Genomic DNA, 17,814 nt, shown 5'->3' with positions numbered 1-17,814 from the left:
TGCACTCGGAGGGCATAATACTGATTCCAGCTGTTTTCAACCGAATTCTCCAACTGCAAAAAGTAATAACACAGAGAAACAAATATCTAAAAACAATAAGTGTGCTGAGGTTGAGTACATTATTTACAGAAAAAAGCAGACGAAAACAGAAGTTAACAAATACAAAGTTGGAAAATAAGTCAGAGAAATCAGCCATATCCTAACCATCCATAACTCGATTATACTTGATTTAAATCCACAATTCACAGCAGTTTAGAGGCAAAAAACTGTCCCCTGCTTCTTCATCGTAATCAATATGACTATGATTTCCATCATTATCATTATAATCATCATCGTCATAAACATTGTCTCTTTTTTTTTTTTTCCTCTTTGCAGTTCAGTCTCACTTACTTATCCCAAGTAAGGGTGCTCACTTTGGAAGTTGTGGTCCGGACACACTTTTTGAACCAGCTTGTAGTCGATGCTGAAGAAAGAGATGAAGATGCAGATCACCTTGAAGGGTTTGGCACAGAGCCAGGCAGCGTGGGACTGGGTGTGCTCCGTGAAGCAGGTCTGAGAAGGGTCGTACAGGCAGGGTTTGGGCTTCTTGGATCTGTTGGTTTTCTCATACTCCACCCGGCAGTTAAAGGTCTTCGTCTCCTTCCGGTTGATGGTGGTCTGCTGGGTCTCCTGGATCTGGACGTTCTGCTGAGTGTGGGGGTGCAGATGCTGGAGGACCTCAAACTCCACCACTTTGGTCGGTGGCACGATACTGACCGACACGTTCCCCAGGCTAGACGAGTTGTGGCGGAAGTAAACAGTGAACGTCCCATTAATGTGGTCCACAATCTTCCCTGTCACCAACAAGCTGAACTTCATGGTCTTGACGTTGAAGTAGAAGTCTCCCCAGCCGAAGATCTTCTTGGTCTTCATGGCTGTCTTTTGTGAGGGCTTGCGCTTAGAGCGGTATCCTGTCTGGTCCAGGAGCAGGGACTGGTTCCGGGCCGAGTCGTATGGGTTAAAGAAACTGTAGGTGGGTGGCTTGGACTTCATGGGTGTCTGGTCAATGGAAGTGGAGAAGACACGGGTTTGGTACGGAGGCTTAACCACCCCTCCTGTTGTTCCTCCCACTGTGCCTCCACCCATGCCATACGGAAGAGTCTTCATCACAGACCCCACTGGGCCCAGTTCTGAGAACTCCACCTGCTTCTCCAACCCTTGGACCTGGAGAAAAGAAAGACAGACAAAAGAAGAAGAAGAAAACATTATTCACAACGGGCCAAAGACTATTCAATTTAAATTTTCACATATTCTGCAGGAGAAAAAGCAACAGCCGTTTTAGTTTAATCTCCACTTAAATGTTTTGTCAACACCACAGTTTGCCACAACTTGTAAAATACAACTGTAATGATGTTAAAACAAACTGGCAGTAGTTTAAATTGTATTAAAAAGCCAGATTGCTGATTGTTTGGGAAATGAAAATGAACGACAACTGATCAGTTGGGAATTCGACCCAGTTGAGGGAAACCAATTCGGGATTCATATCTGTCTTAATCCTTGCAATGTCTGCCCCGCATCAGCCACAGTGCTGCATCGTGGAGCAGTTAAAGGGTTCTGCACCTTGCTCAAGGGCACTTATTACATTGTGGGCAATATACGATGCATGTAATACCAGCCCTGACAAAGCCAGAATACACTGCTCTCAGTCCTGGAAGTTGAACCAGCAACATACAACCTTTAAGCCACGCTGAAGATATCAGTTCTTCAGAAATTTACATTAAATTTGATCTGGACAAAAAAAGCAATGTCCCATTTCATTTCACACACATTATTATAATCAGAAGTGTTGTATAGGTCACTCCTCTTTTTACCTCACGTGATTTTTTCTTCCCCGAGCATCCAAATTGTTGGATGTTTTATTTTTCATCTCTTGAATTCAAGAAAACAAAACCATCTATTTTTATTAACACACTTTAATGTAGTTGTCAGTGTTGCTCCGGAGAGAAAAACAACTCTGCATGTAAGGTAATGGATGTGAGCCGCTGTTAGTTCAGACAGCTTTCTGCCTTTAATCCACAGCCTATTGGTTATTCGCCGGGCTGATTGACTAGAAGTCTTCCTCTGCTCTCTTTCATGTCTCATCAATCACATCACTGTCATGCTACCATGACATGAAGTGACAGCGAGAAGTATTACAGCTATTCGGAGGGGGTTACATGTGGATCCCCTGAGGATACATTTGGATAGCGTTATAAACTGTTCTAGTAGATAAACAAACCAAAAAATAAATGAAAACAGCCTTTCAAAACAAGTTCAGGATCAGATCTTTGTGTCTCCTCATGCAAGGACAGTTTTCGTCTGCCTTCATTCTCATCCAGGGCAGTGGAACCGACAGGTTTGTGCCAACGCGCTCCTCATCTTTCATCAATCACTGAACCTAATAATAACTCCATATTGCTATATTCGCAGAGGCAACAGTGCAGCGCTCAATACAGCTCCTGATGTATTCAGTCATTCAATTCATGTATTTATGTCTGTTGGCCATTCATTAACATGCCCGCAGAGCTGATTTCTACGTAGATTGATTGAGGGGAAAATAACTGAAAGTTTATTGACTACTGGAGGAATGAATTACCAAAAAACGACAGGTGCTGATAAATGACCAGTGACTGGGATAATGACCCACTGAAGATTTCTTAACAGACCTCAACTCCCTTTGGTGTCATGACAGGAGGCCGATGCAGTGGTCTTGCAATTTTAAACAGCAACAAACAGTGTGTACAGTGCATGCTAGATAGGGACTTCCTGTGAACGCGCAGCAGTGCTGTCAGCTAGCTCCATGTGTTGCCATCTGTCAGACTAACACTCTGCTGGTGCAGTCCTAATCATTCCTCTTGCGGATGGCACGGAGCTCGAACTAGCACCATCATCACAATCCTTAACAATCTTCAGCGGCAACATCACGCTAGGAACCTCAACCTAACCTTCAGGGTCAACTATGAAGCTCAAAAATGATTTTGTGAAGGGGTCTGAGGTCGGCGCGGGTCTTTTTCAAGGGGCGAAAAACAACTGTACACAGTCAGCAACTTTAACAAACATCGATTGAGTGGAAAAAGATGAGTATGGAGAGAAGGTTTCTTCTTCTGTGGCACGAAAGTAATAAAATGCCAACACAAACCAATGAACAGATGGACTTTCTATTAGCATAAATATGAAATATGTTTTTGTGCTGGACAGTAAATCCATTTAAAGGGTGAGGATTTGTTAGAAGAAATATCAGATATTTTTTCTTGACATGAAATCCATACGCTATAGACTTTTTGCAAAACAGCGGATGTTTGCTATAAGGTCACATCAGGCTGCCGCAACTGGCGAGAGATTGACGGTTTGAAAAATACAGCTTCATGCTTTTTCTTCCTCCTCAGCCTCTATTCAGTTAGGTTACAATACGTGAGAAGTAATTCTAAGCCAAAGGGATGTTGCTGGGGATGATAAAGAGGCTCTAAATCTCTGTGGTGCACAGTAGATAGATACACTATATTTACACACTGAGCAACTCAACTAGAGAGAATATCTTAGTCCCATACATGCATGTATTTAATTTACTTTAGTTACTTTTATCTAAATATACTGCAATTCTGGGAAAAGCATAGATTAGCAGGCAAATTACCTCATGTATTTTTTTACACTCTGCTATCTTATGTATCAATTTAGTCCTATTTATGCTTATGCTTTATGATTTATACTTCTGATTCTGATCCTGATTCTGCTTAAACGTCTTCATAAGAACGTAAAGTATCAAAGTAAGTACAGTTTCAATTGCATAAAAACTAATTACAGACATGCTGTGTGTAACTTTAGGGGACGCTATATAGTAGAGGCTTGTTTAGGAAACAGAAGGTAACCTTTGTAATGATTACCACCTGGGAGATGTGTATCACATTTAGTTTGAATGTTAAGCATGCAAGCATAATGAATAACAGGAAAAGGTGCTTGACATACTATTTGAATTGGCCATTTATGGTTCAGTATATTTTGCATTTACAGTGGGATAAACCAAAGATTATGTGCAAATTACGTGTGTTCTTCAACAATGTTTTGTCTCTGATGAGGTAATTCATGTTCGCTAGCGCCCTTGTGAGGCAGTACTTAGTGACAGCGGTGCTTTGAGTTCACGCTAAAATCCCCATAACATACAAATGAAAACGTCATTAGTCTTGCAGGTATTTCTTCAAAAACGTAAGTACTGGATGAACTAAAATGACCCGCCTTGCGAGAAAGGGATGGATGGACGGACGGGCAACCCAAAAACATAATGCCTCCGGCCGAATAAGGCTTCTATTTACAAAGTTATTTACACATGCATGTTTGTACCAAAATGAATGGCAATCCATTCAATTGCCCTCGTGGCGTCTTACAAAAAAGTGAACCAGATGGTGGTTCTAGAGGACAAATCAGGAGATCATGAAGGTCATTAAGATGTATCCTCTAGGGACCATGAATCTCTTCACAAAATGTCACGACAGAACGTGAGCATGGCTTGTTATTTGAATCCGATAAAGGTAAAAGTTGTGCTCCCCAAAGAAGCTACACAACGCAGTGGCTTTACCTTTCCGATCTCTTTCATCACATTCGATATAAAACCAACTGTGCCTTGGGTTCTCACAAGCTGCAAAGTTCCCCACATAGTGAAGATTTACACACATCAACATGGCTTTAGTGTTTCCTCCATTTAGGATTGCGATTCCTGTTTGGGAGCATGAGATGGAAAAAGTATAGTGGTGGACTTATACATATGTATGATACAGGCAACTCAATAACAGCACAATCATAGAAAGAACAATCAGATTACAGAGCTTGGGAGATAGCGGGAGATAGTGAAGAAAATGTTATTAGCGGAGAAGTGAGATGAGCAGCGGAGAGCGAGTAAAGAGATCTTGTACATTTTCTAGGAACAGGGAGCATTAATCATCGATAACTTCATTTGGAAGTTCATATGAGCAAAAAAGCATCTTCAGTTGCTGCTTAGATGGGACGCCTATAACCTAGCTGGAAGTACATGCGAGAATGAAATGTAGGAGATGTTCAATGAGGAGATTATGAGTGTAGCTCAGAGTGAGTGACAGAAAAAGTAGACACACATTGGCAGATAGAGAAGGGCTCAGAGAGAGAAAGAGAAGGACAGAATGGAGCGGTGAAGGGATTCACACATGCTTATTAAATAACAGAAGGTCAGATGACTCTCTAGAATTTACTGCTAAAACCCGACATGTCACATGCCACCACAATTAAGATCTCTTTTCATCATTAAGAAAGCGTTGGATCAATGGCAGCGCCTCTGCTCTCCCTTTCTTTCACACTCTCTCTGTCTATCGGGTGTCTGATCCTCCGTCGGGCAGTTCGCTCACTCACCTTCATCCATAACTTCCACACCTCCTTGATAGCGAGAGTATTCAGAGGGAATGGACCTCGCTTACCGGCTCCCCAACACACATCTGACTTCCTGTCCCGCCTCCCGCCCTCCGATCCTTCCCCTCAAGCAAGGACTGATGAGAAAATGAAAGCTACTTGTCTCAGAGCTCTTGTTTCTTTGTTCAATTGGAGTTTTATTGGTGACAATCAATTTATTTCTGTCTGTGCTCCAGGCTGCATCGATCTGCTGTCACAGAGAAGAGTCAAATGTACAGTTCCACTCCCACCACACTACAGACTCTGATGCCAGCTCCTGACTTTTACTACTTTACTGCTTGTTGTGATTAGAAGCAGAAATGGATTTTGTTCTTTCACATTTTTCAGGTTAACCTCATAGTTCCTTGAGAGGCTGCAAACTATTAACAAGCAGTGAGAGGAGACACATTCAGGATGAGATGTTGAATGCACATCAGTTTTTACTTTGAAGTCACTGTTTACCTTAAACGCTCCCAAATGCCATTAATCTGTTCAAGCTGATGGTGGAAAAGCCGAACATCTTACTGTAGTTCTGGACTTCAAGGATGACTTTGTTCTTTAACTACACCATTGATACTGAGGTATGAGCTGTGTTGTAAGACCCTGAAATCTCAATGACTTTCATCTCAGCTATATAATTTCTATTGTGGACATTTAGATACTCAGCGGTGGAAAGTAAGTAAGTCAATTGAACTGTCCTTAAGTACAATTTTGAGTTATTACTTGTACTTTACTTGAGTATCTCCATTTCATGCTACTCTACTACTATACATTTAGATTACGACACTTGTTTGGCAACATTAGTTACAGGTTAATTCATTAATATAAAATATAAGCTACTAAATTTGATAAAGTACCGGTATGTATTGTTATAGACTAAAGTAGGATATAAAATGACTTAATTAGCTGCACCTTTCCCATCTACAACATTAGAGGGATGAACACATTAATGCATCAATAATGAGAATCACATTATATAACAGATATTATTCTGAAATGGACTATTGTGCATAATGATTACTTTTTGTACTTTAAGTGTATTTGAAACTTTTTACTTTGTAACATTTTGAATGCAGGACTTTTACGTCTAACAGAGCATTTCTACACTGTGGTATTACTACTTTTGAGTACTTCTTCCACCACTGCAGATAATACTGAGATCCAGAAAAGCCTAACAGTGACTGGGGAACAGGTCATTATTTAGGGATATCTCCCCATGATGTCGTTCCGTTGGCTTCACTGGGCTGTGAACGTCCGGTGCACGCTGGGGCTGTTTGTTGCAGCCAAGTGTGAAGCAGATCAGACGAGGGTCAGCACCTCCAGGTCAATGTACTGCCGCCCCTAGTGAAGGAGTTCAATTATCACGGCGCCATGGTGACAGCTGAAGGTGAGAGTTCAAGGTCAACAGGTGGATTGGTGCACCGTCCACAGGAAGCAGCAAGAATGCTAAAAACGTTCATCTGGCTTGTAGTCCATGAATGCGATTCATCTGTGTGTTGGAGTTAGTTGATGGATAGTACTGTTACTTAACAGCTTACAGTGGATTACCACCTGGAGTAGGGCCAAAACTGGATTTGCATGTAGCCTGGGAGAACCAAGAAGCGTCTGGTAGACAGAGGCACACTTGGAGATCTGAAAGCCTTCAGTCGGCCACAGACAGGCAGGTCTGCAATAGGTGAACAAACTGAATCAAGCAGCATGACATCTACAACAGTTATTCAACTCAAGAAAGCTAATTTCAATGTTGGAGTTACCAGAACATCGCAGGGTGTCCCGGCTCACCTTTGGGGTGACGGGTAAGGACCTAAGACCTCCAGAAGAAGCGCGGCGTACATGTGCTTTGGGCGTTTAGAGTTGTTCTATCATCATAGACGCCTCCCTGTAGCACCTCAGGGCAGACCCATAGGTCTCATCCCAGGGACTACAAATCCCATCTGCCTCATGAACATGACAGGAAGTGACGAATAAGAAGAGCGCCTGGGCCACCACAACCCGGAGCTGAACGGGTTGTCTTATAGATACAGCAGTCTACAGACATATAAGATATAAGTTGAACCTATGGCTATTTGGTTAAAGGACATTTCATAATTGTTTACAAAGTGCTCATGGTTGTATAAGGCAAATAAGTCAGAGAAAGCTGAATTGAACATATTTAGGAGTTGGTAGTGTGGTACTGTGGCTCAGACATTTTACCAGCAGTGACTTGACTCTGTTTTGACAACGATCATATAATAAAAAGATTCCAAAAAAATCGGAGAACTGAAAATGACATTTAATTACAAAAAGCAAAAATAAAGCCAAGAGGACAAAAGATAAATCAGTAGGGGTAAAATGGAGAGAGAGAGAGGGAGAGAGAGAGAGAGAGGGGGAAAATAAGAAAAAGAAAAGGCAGTAAAAGCGATTTCGCAGTCCAGTGGTGTCGCTGGATTATCATGAAAATGAAAGCTTCTGAGTCAGGGAGTATCAGGGAGCAAGGAAATGGAGCCGAGACAGATAACACAGTAAGGGAGAAGAAGAAATAGGAATAAGAGGACGAGTGTAGAGAAAGCAGAGATGTGTGTAAAACAATGTGAGGGGAAAGTGCAAAGAAAGAGAGAAAAGGTAAAAAGACAATATATATACGACACACAGTGAGATTATGAGTGCAATAATACAAAAATGAGAATCACTTCACCCCCATAGAGAATAATCAGAGGTTTCTTGAGAAGTAATATCTGTAATATTGTTTCGAGAAGACCAGCTCAGCTCTCAAATATGTTTCTGTTGAAGTTTATCCCATGTATCAGGCAAAATGTTAAAAGTATGCTGGTTGATCGTGAATACAGTTTCATATAGGAGAATATGTACTTTCTGTACAGCAAATACAGCAAATACAGCTTTATTAAAGTTTTGTTCGATCAAGCATCAACTGAGGAAGAAAGAAAGAAAGAAGTGAGATGGTACTCTCTGCCATCTACCGTCTGGATAAGAGGATTTGTGAAGGTATTGTGTGCTAGCTTAAGTGTTATATGATGACAATATTGCACAATATTGCAGACGCCACTAAGATTGAACTGAAAAGGGAAATGTAGAAATTCCCGGCTGGCATGCAAAGTAACACGTGCAGTAATAAATTGTGTCGCAATGCAAACCTTCTAGGCAGTTTTCTGTCTCTGTTACTTTTATGTCTCAACCAGCATCTTAAATTTACCTTAAATAAACATTAAAGAGATTTGTATTTGAAAATGTTAGAATATTTGTACAAGTCATATAAACTCACCATCCCTAACTAAGCAACAAGAGACAGCCAGAAGAAAGAAAGTCTGCAACAGAGATCCAGTGGCGGCAGATGTTCGGACACAATATATTGCTTTACAGGGTTTATGTTTACCTTTACTTACGTATAATTATATGTCCTGCTGTGAATCTTTGTGCTTGTGTGTGTGTGTGTGTGTGTGTATTCTGTCTTTAAGCTCTAGGTGCAGCTCCCTGGTGAGTGATTGAGGGCACCTGGATGAAGGTGTGGGTTTTACCTATATAAGCACCTCCTTGCTCCGCCCTCGCTCTCTCTCATCTCCCAGACTGAGTTATTAGGTTCAGGCTGATGTCACCACTTAAGGTAGAACTTTTATTTTTCTCTTTTTGAGCTTGCCTGGTTAAGAAAGCCTGCGGGTGTTGGAGAGACCAGCACCACTTTATTGTTTTTGTTCGGTAACCCCGGGGTGGCCCCTGGCGTGCCCGGGAAAGCCGACGAAGACTAGTTGAGGTTCAGCCAGATAGACCTACAGTTTCTTAGGTGGAGAGGAAACCAGGTGAGTTCAAGAATAGGTCAGTTTGAAATGTTCATTCCTCAGGATAGTATGTGGTGGCATTTGCTGGCCTTTGTTCTTCACACATGCTGTACGCTGTGTGAGTAGTAAGAGTGGAGACATTTTGTTTGTTGTGCACACTAGTTGTTGTTAAATGCTAAGCTGTAGTTTTGTTCTTTGAACGCTGATTCGTCTGGCTGGCTTAGTAAGCCAGGGCTCATGCTTTTCTATTATCTGTGTGAGCTTCGTGTTCAGGTAGTCGTCGCATGCTGGACTACATTTTGTGGAACCTACTTTTCTTCTCAGTGGAGATAGAAAAGTAGTGTTTAGAATTTCAGTGTATCGTAGTGGTAAGAGTACTGTTAACACTATTTCTATACTGTGTGGCCTGAAATAGTTAATGAACTGCTCTTGTACAGACAGCCTAGTGATTGGTGCATTTTAATTACCGGTACTCACTCTGATTTTGTGCAGGTAAGCTGTGCTGTTTGGTAGCACTGGTTCTGGGTAGTGTTACTTTGTGTTAGTGGTTTGGCTTACTTAGGGGGGGAGCCCATCTTTTGGGTGTGCTACCTTGTAGAGATTTGTTCCACATAAAGTTGTTTTTGTGATCTCACAATGAAGTCTGCTTTTCAAGAGATCAGCGAAGGTCCTACAATAGAGCAGCTGGCTCAATGTACCAAAACCCAGCTCATGTCTATTGCAGAGCATCTGGAAATTGCTCAAACTTGTCAAAGGTCAACTTGGAGCTAAGGTAGTCACGGCACTCATTGAAGGGGGAGTATTGCCCCGTGAATCTAGTCAGCTTGATGAGGAGCAGGGCTTACATGTGTCTGCTGGTTTAACTGTTGGGAAGACAGAACAAGTAATAAATAAATGCCTCAATACAAAGACAATCTACCACCTTGCTAACAGTCAGCACAATACACCATAATACTCTGCAGTGGACACATCATGCACAAAGGCCGTCATGTACTGAAAGCTATAACACAGCATTTTGCTTTCTTGTCAAGCTTGAGATGAGAAGATAGTCATAACTCTCTAATCTTTCCGGTAAACATAAAGCTACCGGCAGCATCTAGTTAGCTTAGCACAGTTGCACGATAGAGTGCTGCAGAGAAGCCATGTACTTTAAGGACAAACATGACAGTGTTTTCGATCTTATCTAAGTCACGGTACACAAAAGCAAATAAGCGTATTTCCCAAAATGTCAAACTATTCCTTAAAACATTCCCCTCTTTGCCACAATCTGACAATATTTTTACTGTTACTCATTAAGATCGATGCAGTTACGTTTCAAACTCTCTACGCATCATAAATTGTCGGCTATCACAGTCAGCCGTAAAGCACTTGCCTGATATCAGACAGAATTGTCAACTCAGTTTCCATCTTCAGTCTGACATTGCGTCCAATCTATTGTTTTTTCAATTTTCCTAACTAATCAATCAGTAGAAAATAACATATCTGCTTGAATCTAACGTCATTTTAAGTTGACATAGATGCGTAGACCCACTGGTTTTGCCGGGGTTTTATGAGTAGAGCAGAGAAAAGTAAAAACAAACTATGTTGTTGGGTGATATTGAGACAACATGCCGTCGCCAGCGCACAGCTTAGCGACGCTTCACAACAACTTGACAATGATGATTGGACCCCCCCCTGCTGCTTATTGGCTAATCGATAGCCCCACCGCTGCGCTCATTGGCTCAATTGCTTTTTAACCGAGAAACCTCACGATGCAGATTTAAAGGTCTGGACCGGGCAACTAAACTACTCCAGTGCACATCAGTATCGCCGTGCAATGAATCACACATTTAAAAGTAACAGCCACAACCAAACACTGGAGGTATGGAGGACGAAATGAATGCTGCCTCTAAAGCACAAGGTGATAAAGTGAGGTTATATACTCACATAGATTGACTGCCCTAAACAGACCATACCGCTCTGTTCAACGCCACCTCTTGCGAAAACAAGGTGGGATTATGGAGCTATGTAAGATATTAACCCAGGAGACTGCACAATTACCCCCTGAACATGAATCACTGCCACATAAGCACACATTCAGTGCCAACATTGTGAGTGGGAGTTTTCAGTCATGTACGGTTAACCAATGCTGCTGCAGCCAAATCAGAGAAAACATGAATCCCAAATGTTACAACCTAAGTTCAATTCTTCGGAACGCTACAGTCCTCCAAGAAAATCAAAAGCAACAGCGCTTTAGGAACAGGCTTTGGTGGCATAAGGTTAATGTTGGTCACCATGAGGGATATTGACAGCAGTAAAATAGTAACTTGACACCTTGTGGCTGGATCGGCGTCCTCAGGGCATACAGTAATGCATGTGGCAAGGTAGGCTGTGTCAGTGGTCACTCTCATTGAAGGATAACATGCACTTTAACTCTATAATCATTGACATTCATTTCATTTCATTTAAAAGGTGCAAGATACAGGATTGGGTGATTGTTTTCAATGAGAGTGAAGCTTTTTGCACCTTGCTTTTGCGCTGCTGAGCGCTTTGTGTTTTTCTGCTCAATGCGGCTGCGTTTTTTTTGAAGCAGCACGCTGAATGCCTCGAGCTGAATCAGAAAAAGTGCTTCGATTTTTTTCTCATTGTGTTGACATTTTCTGGAACAATATGACTTTACCAAAAGATGTTTCGGGTTTTCATTAATGTAAACTGTACTATTATTAGGTAACATACAGTTCATGGTTTGGGTTATTAAGCTAATGTTAGCAAAAGAAAAAGACAAAGCAAACTGCAAAATGCTCTCTGTCTGATCAGGCCTTAACAATGAGGTCACTCATTTTGTTACATTTATTACATTGGTAATTATGTACAACATAACAGTGTTACTGCAGAATATCAGAATCAAAGACAAAACTAAAAAACAACTACAATATTTATATATCAAAACAAAATATAAAAAATGGAAAATATAATTACAAATTGTGGCTTGGTGAACTACTTGATTCTTCCCTCACCTTTTAATCTGAGTTTTACCAAACGGGACTGTGAAAGCACAGCTAATACCTCATGGCTTCTCTCACATCTCTCTATACCGTCTGCTGAACGGTGGACAAGGGAGGCAGTGAATACAAACCGCAGTATGCTTTATCTACAAAGTCATTAGAAGATGTTGCTCTCAGGAGCCTGACTTTGGTGGTCATAGATCAACTGTGTCCAGGAGTCCTCCCTTGTTCCTCCTATCTCACTGATCACATCAGATCAGCATGCCGGGGTGTTTTTTGCCTGGCTGGCTGGGTGGGCAGCCTTCCCACATGTCTCCGGCGATGCCACGGCACCTGATCAATCACCCGAGGCAACACTTTGGGGACCCGTCGGAGAGGAAGGGAGGGACGACGGAGCGGGGAGGCATTGGTGGATTGAGGGCATCTCGTTTGCATGCGGGATGGCAGGCAATGCATCAAAAGATGACAGCTATCCCATTCTTCCTTAAACAAGAGTGGTGAGACTCTCGCTCGCTGTGCCTTAACTTTAATCATTCATCTAAATAACTGTTGCAGAAGTCTGAGGGGGCCGCAGCCAGGCAGGCTGCCATGGGCGTGGGGGAATATGAAAACTGACGTTGCGCTACTGAATTGCTCATTTGTAAATGTGTAAACATATATTTGACTCAGATTGCAAAAGCACAAAAGCACTTGTCCTCATCACCCACAACCCTCCCCGTTCCCTCTTCCCTCCCTCTCTCATAGATTTATGTATTAAACTCCTTTGAAATTCATCAAGGTTAGACTGAGCAGCTTCGGAGGAGGTGCAGAGTTCTCAAGCTCTGGCAGCATGAGTGACGTGTTGAGCGGCTAAGTGACAGCTGATTGATGCCCTCTTTGTTTCGCAACTTATCAAGCGCATACACACACGCTCCGCAAACAGAAAAACAGCAGAAACATTTGAGATAAATAAAGAATCAAATAAACACAGGGGACTGCATAATGACTAGACGAGATGGAAAGAAGGAGGGAAGAGAGGCAATGATTCCCAGCGGGTGAAACTGAGCCTGAGACGTCTGTTGGTGGGATACAGGGACACATGGGCCTGTGACGACTCCGACAAGTCACCCAGGCGGCAAAATAAAGCCCGGCTTCCTCCCAGCGCTCATCAGTAGGCGAGCTGGATGACGGATGGACTGGCGCTGGGCGCCACGCAAGCGTGTCAGTTACTCGCCATAATAAAGACCTGCTCCTTTTCCTTTGCTTTTTTTTTTTTTTACCAGCCTGCGGTCTCACTGCCTACAACCCATTTAATTCAATTTTAATCTGCCTCTGTTTATCTTCCTTCACCCCTCAATTCCTTCATCCTTCCTTTATTCCATCTCTGATCTGTATTCTATCCCTTAGTTTCTTTCATGATTTTCCTGCATCCTTCCACATCTTTATCCGTCCAACCATGCATGACTGGCTCCAGATTTTTCCTTCCTTAATACTTTCCTCTTTCCCAATCGCTCTGTTCGTCCTTTATTTCAAGCATCGTTCTTTTTGTCCATCCTTTTCTCCAACAACTGATTCACAAAATCACCCTGACACGTGATCCATTCCTTCCTTAGGCGCATCCTTCCCTGTCTACATCCACACATCCTTCCTTCTATACCTCCAATCCCTCCATCCTTCCATTCCTCATCTCATGTCTCCATTACCAAAGTCATAAACCGTTAAAAGATGCACCTTTCACTCCACCCCTCCATTCGACCTTCCTTCCCACTTTCCTTTCATCTTGCTGCCAGGGCCTCCCAGTCTGTGTCCCCGATTTGGGAGTCAGCCGACTTTTGGGACATAAAAGGATGAATAGACAAAGATGAAAAGACTAAGCATTTTCCATTTCTGCTGCTTCCCTGCTGTGAAGGATGCTCTCCATGCTTTTGGGAGCTTAGCCCAGTGGGGCCATGCAGTGGGGCAAAGCTCAAACCTGCGAGGAGATGCGTGGCTCTCCAGTTTCGGGCACACTGTCTTCACCGGGGCTGATGGCAGAGTTAATTGGAGAGAAAACAGTAGGAGGTGCCAATGAATAAAACTCCTCAGAGGTGCTGGCAGCAGGACACGGCAGCATCCCCCTTTCACTTCAAGGTTATGCACACACACTGAAACACACACCTGCTACTGACTCTGAAGCGACAGACAAGGTTCCTGTAATACAATTTGCATAGAAAGCACAAGATTAGCTCCGTTTTATTCTGTGCAAGAAATTCGATTGAAAGGAGCTGTAAATAACACGATAGATAAGATAAATGAAGATAAGACAACACACGCACACATTCGAGCGCACAATATATGCCAAGTTTTCTCCTCTACTGCCTTTTGGATGCCTTTGCCAGTGTATAAATCACCCAGCTTCAAGGACACAGCACTGGGACCCCTAACTGGGATCTTTCACATCCACCATCTGGACGCAGAGTGCTGACCAGCGGCCCTGCTCTCATTCTGTTCCTCAGTACGAGCCGCAAGATGGGGGGGGGCGGGTGTATAGAGATAGAAACCTAATCAATCCAACGACTGCTTAGCTCGTACTGGACTTAATAGAAAAATGCACTCAAGAGATGAAGAGGAGTCGGATAGAGCAGTAATGATATTTTGAGAGAGAGACAGCGGCCGCAACAGACAAAAAGAAAGCTCATCCAGACCTGTCGCACATATTCATTCACACACTCCCTCCCTCTCTCCTCTTCGCTCACCCTCCTCCAGAGACGGTGTCCTTCCATCATTCGACTTGGTTTCACACTCCGAGAGCCAATATCAGAGTAGATATGAACAGATCAGAGAAACACATGATTGTCTTTCCACAGACAATTCTGTCCACTACGGCTATTTGTGTCATGCTATCCACTGGTGTAAGTAGGCCTATATCTCTCTGGCCCGCCTGTCTGCCTGCCTGCTGTCTTTCATCAGGCCGAAAACATTACGGAGGACAGCAGTATTCCTCTTCCACCCCCCCCCCCCCCCCCCACCTGATGGGACAGCCGCTTTGTTTCAGCTCAGGTCATCTTACCTGCTGTGTGCTGCCCGGGGGCTCATCACTTGGTCACTGTCAACACCCACACACACACACACACACACACACACACACACACACACACACACACACACACACACACACACACACACGCACACACAGATGGAAATCATCCTTGACCACAGATGCCCACATGCATCATACACATATGCGGTGTTAATGCTGAAGCCTATTCTTCAAATGTAGAAATCAGTGATTTATATTCTGAAAATGTGTCGACTTCATCACAGTGATGAAAACAGGGCTATAACTGAGTAACCTGCAGATTATTCATTTATTATATTGCCGCATTCACACACAGAATTATACAGATGGAAAACACAACAAATGGCAGTACGGAAAACGAAGCACGCTTGTTGATATGTTGATGGATCAAAAGTATTTTAAATAAAATGATTTTGTGTCTCCTATTTTATGTAATTATTCTAGGTATGCATGTAGCTATAAAATGCAGCTTTCTCTTAATATTCTGTTGCAAACTTAAACCCCTTTCTGTGGTGTGAGGAAGCTACGGTTGTAAATGAAAACAGTTACAATATTTTAACTTTGGTTCACCGTCAACCCTGAACTATATTCCCACCTAATTTACTGCTCTGCTTTCGTCCACTAATATGATACGATATCCACCTAAAGATATTTTCTTTATGATCGCGAAAGAAATATAACAGCTGCAAATCTTCACAGTTAAGATGCTGGAATGAGGTGAAATATCTAAAAGGATGGGTTGATAAATTGACGAGTTGTTTTAGCTTGAGATGCAAACATCCCAGCCTCAGCCTGAGATGCATACCAGCCTCATGTGGGGGTGGACGACGCCATCATCTACCTGCTGCAACGAGCTCAGTCGCACCTGGATGGATCCGGTGGCTCTGTGAGAATCACTTTCTTTGATTTCTCCAGTGCATTTAACACCATCCAACCAGTGCTGCTGAGTGAGAAGCTGCAGGTAGTGGGGGTGATCACAGACGTCTCCTGGATCACTGACTACCTCACAGGCAGACCACAGTTTGTCCGACTGGGCCGTGTGCTGTCTGATACGGTGGTCAGTGATATTGGAGCCCCACAGGGAACTGTTCTGTCTCCCTTCCTGTTCACCTTGTACACCACTGACTTCCAGTAGAACTCTGGGTCATGCCATCTGCAGAAGTTCTCTGATGACTCTGCAGTGGTCGGGTGTGTAAGGGACGGACGGGAGGAGGAGTACAGGGCAGTAGTGGAGGACTTTGTGGAGTGGGCCGGTAGAAATCACCTGCGTCTGAACGTGGCCAAGACCAGAGAGATGGTGGTCGACTTCAGGAGGAAGACGACGGCTCCACAACCGCTGAGAGTTCTGGGAGAGGATGTGGACATGGTGGAGGAGTACAAGTACCTGGGTGTCTCCATCGACAGCAGACTGAACTGGAAGACCAACATCAACGCCGCGTACAAGAAGGGGAGGAGTCAACTCTTCTTCTTGAGGAAACTTCGATCCTTCAACGTGTGCAGCAAGATGCTGGAGATGTTCTATCGGTCTGTTGTGGCCAGTGCACTGTACTTCTGTAGTCTGCTGGGGGAGCAGCATTGGAGACACCAACAGACTTAACAAACTAGTTAAGAAGGCCGGCGCCATCATTGGCTGCAAACAAGACAATCTGGAAGAGGTGGTGCAGAGGAGGACACTGAAGAAACTATCATCCATATTGGATAACCCGGACCACCCTCTCCACCACCTAATGCAGGGACAGCGGAGCACTTTCTCCAACAGACTGATCCAGCTCCGCTGTCACAAGGAAAGATACAGGAGAACATTCCTGCCCACTGCAATAAGACTTTATAATAAAACACCTTGGGCCAGATCGTCGTCCTTCACATGACTACAACGCTACACGGCTGTTGCTTGTTGTTGGTGACCCTGGCTCTACTGTCCAGGTTGTTTAGTTTAGTTTACTAGTTGCTAATTTTATTTAATTAATACCACTATATTCATGGTATATACTGTGCATTTCAATTTCTATTCTAGCTTATTTTGTATTGATCTATTCCTTCAATTCAATATCTGCTCTGTTATTTTATTATACTGTAGATATTGTGCATTCCATATGTTATATTTTACTCTGTAAATTGCTGCTGCTACAAACGAATTTCCCCCTGGGGATAAATAAAGTTTACATCTATCTATCTATCTATCTGTCCCAAAAATCCAATAATGACATAAAGCCCTCCGAACTGATTTGCAACATTGCCTGCAGTGGGCAAACCCAACAAGAGATATATATATATAAGATCATAAGATGTTTATTGTAACTATTTGTGTAGCTTTGGTTATTTTCTGTTCTGATAGTAAGCAGTTGAGAATAACCCATATTTTAATTTTGATGTCAATACGGTATTGATATTCCAAAATTATCCAAATCCCAATTTTTAATATATTTTTTAGGTTCAGACATATTTATTAGATGTTTTTAACTGGGTTAGAATAGAGTTGTGATCAAGAAATGAACTGAGCAGCACATTTTACAGCTGTCATTACTCTCTGTTGGACAACAAACACAGTTTCTAAGTAACCTCAAACACATCTTCGGTATTTCCAAACTGCAATTTC

General features: G+C 42.8%; 1 protein-coding gene across 1 annotated transcript in view; it reads right to left on the bottom strand.

The window, feature by feature from the left end:
• Positions 1-390: 390 nt before the first annotated feature.
• The window catches only part of nxph4 (neurexophilin 4), a gene marked incomplete at both ends in the record, with an annotated part of 44,307 nt that continues 26,883 nt past the window's right edge, over positions 391-17,814 (bottom strand). The window contains one exon of the mRNA XM_079265873.1: positions 391-1,203. Within this exon, the coding sequence (XP_079121999.1) occupies positions 391-1,203 (813 nt within the window). The remainder of the gene's footprint in view (positions 1,204-17,814) is intronic.

Source organism: Melanostigma gelatinosum (assembly GCF_949748355.1).
Source record: "Melanostigma gelatinosum genome assembly, chromosome: 3".
NCBI classification, from domain to species: Eukaryota; Metazoa; Chordata; class Actinopteri; order Perciformes; family Zoarcidae; genus Melanostigma; species Melanostigma gelatinosum.
Note: the sequence above shows the minus strand (reverse complement) of the source record. Positions and strands in the feature narration are given on the sequence as shown.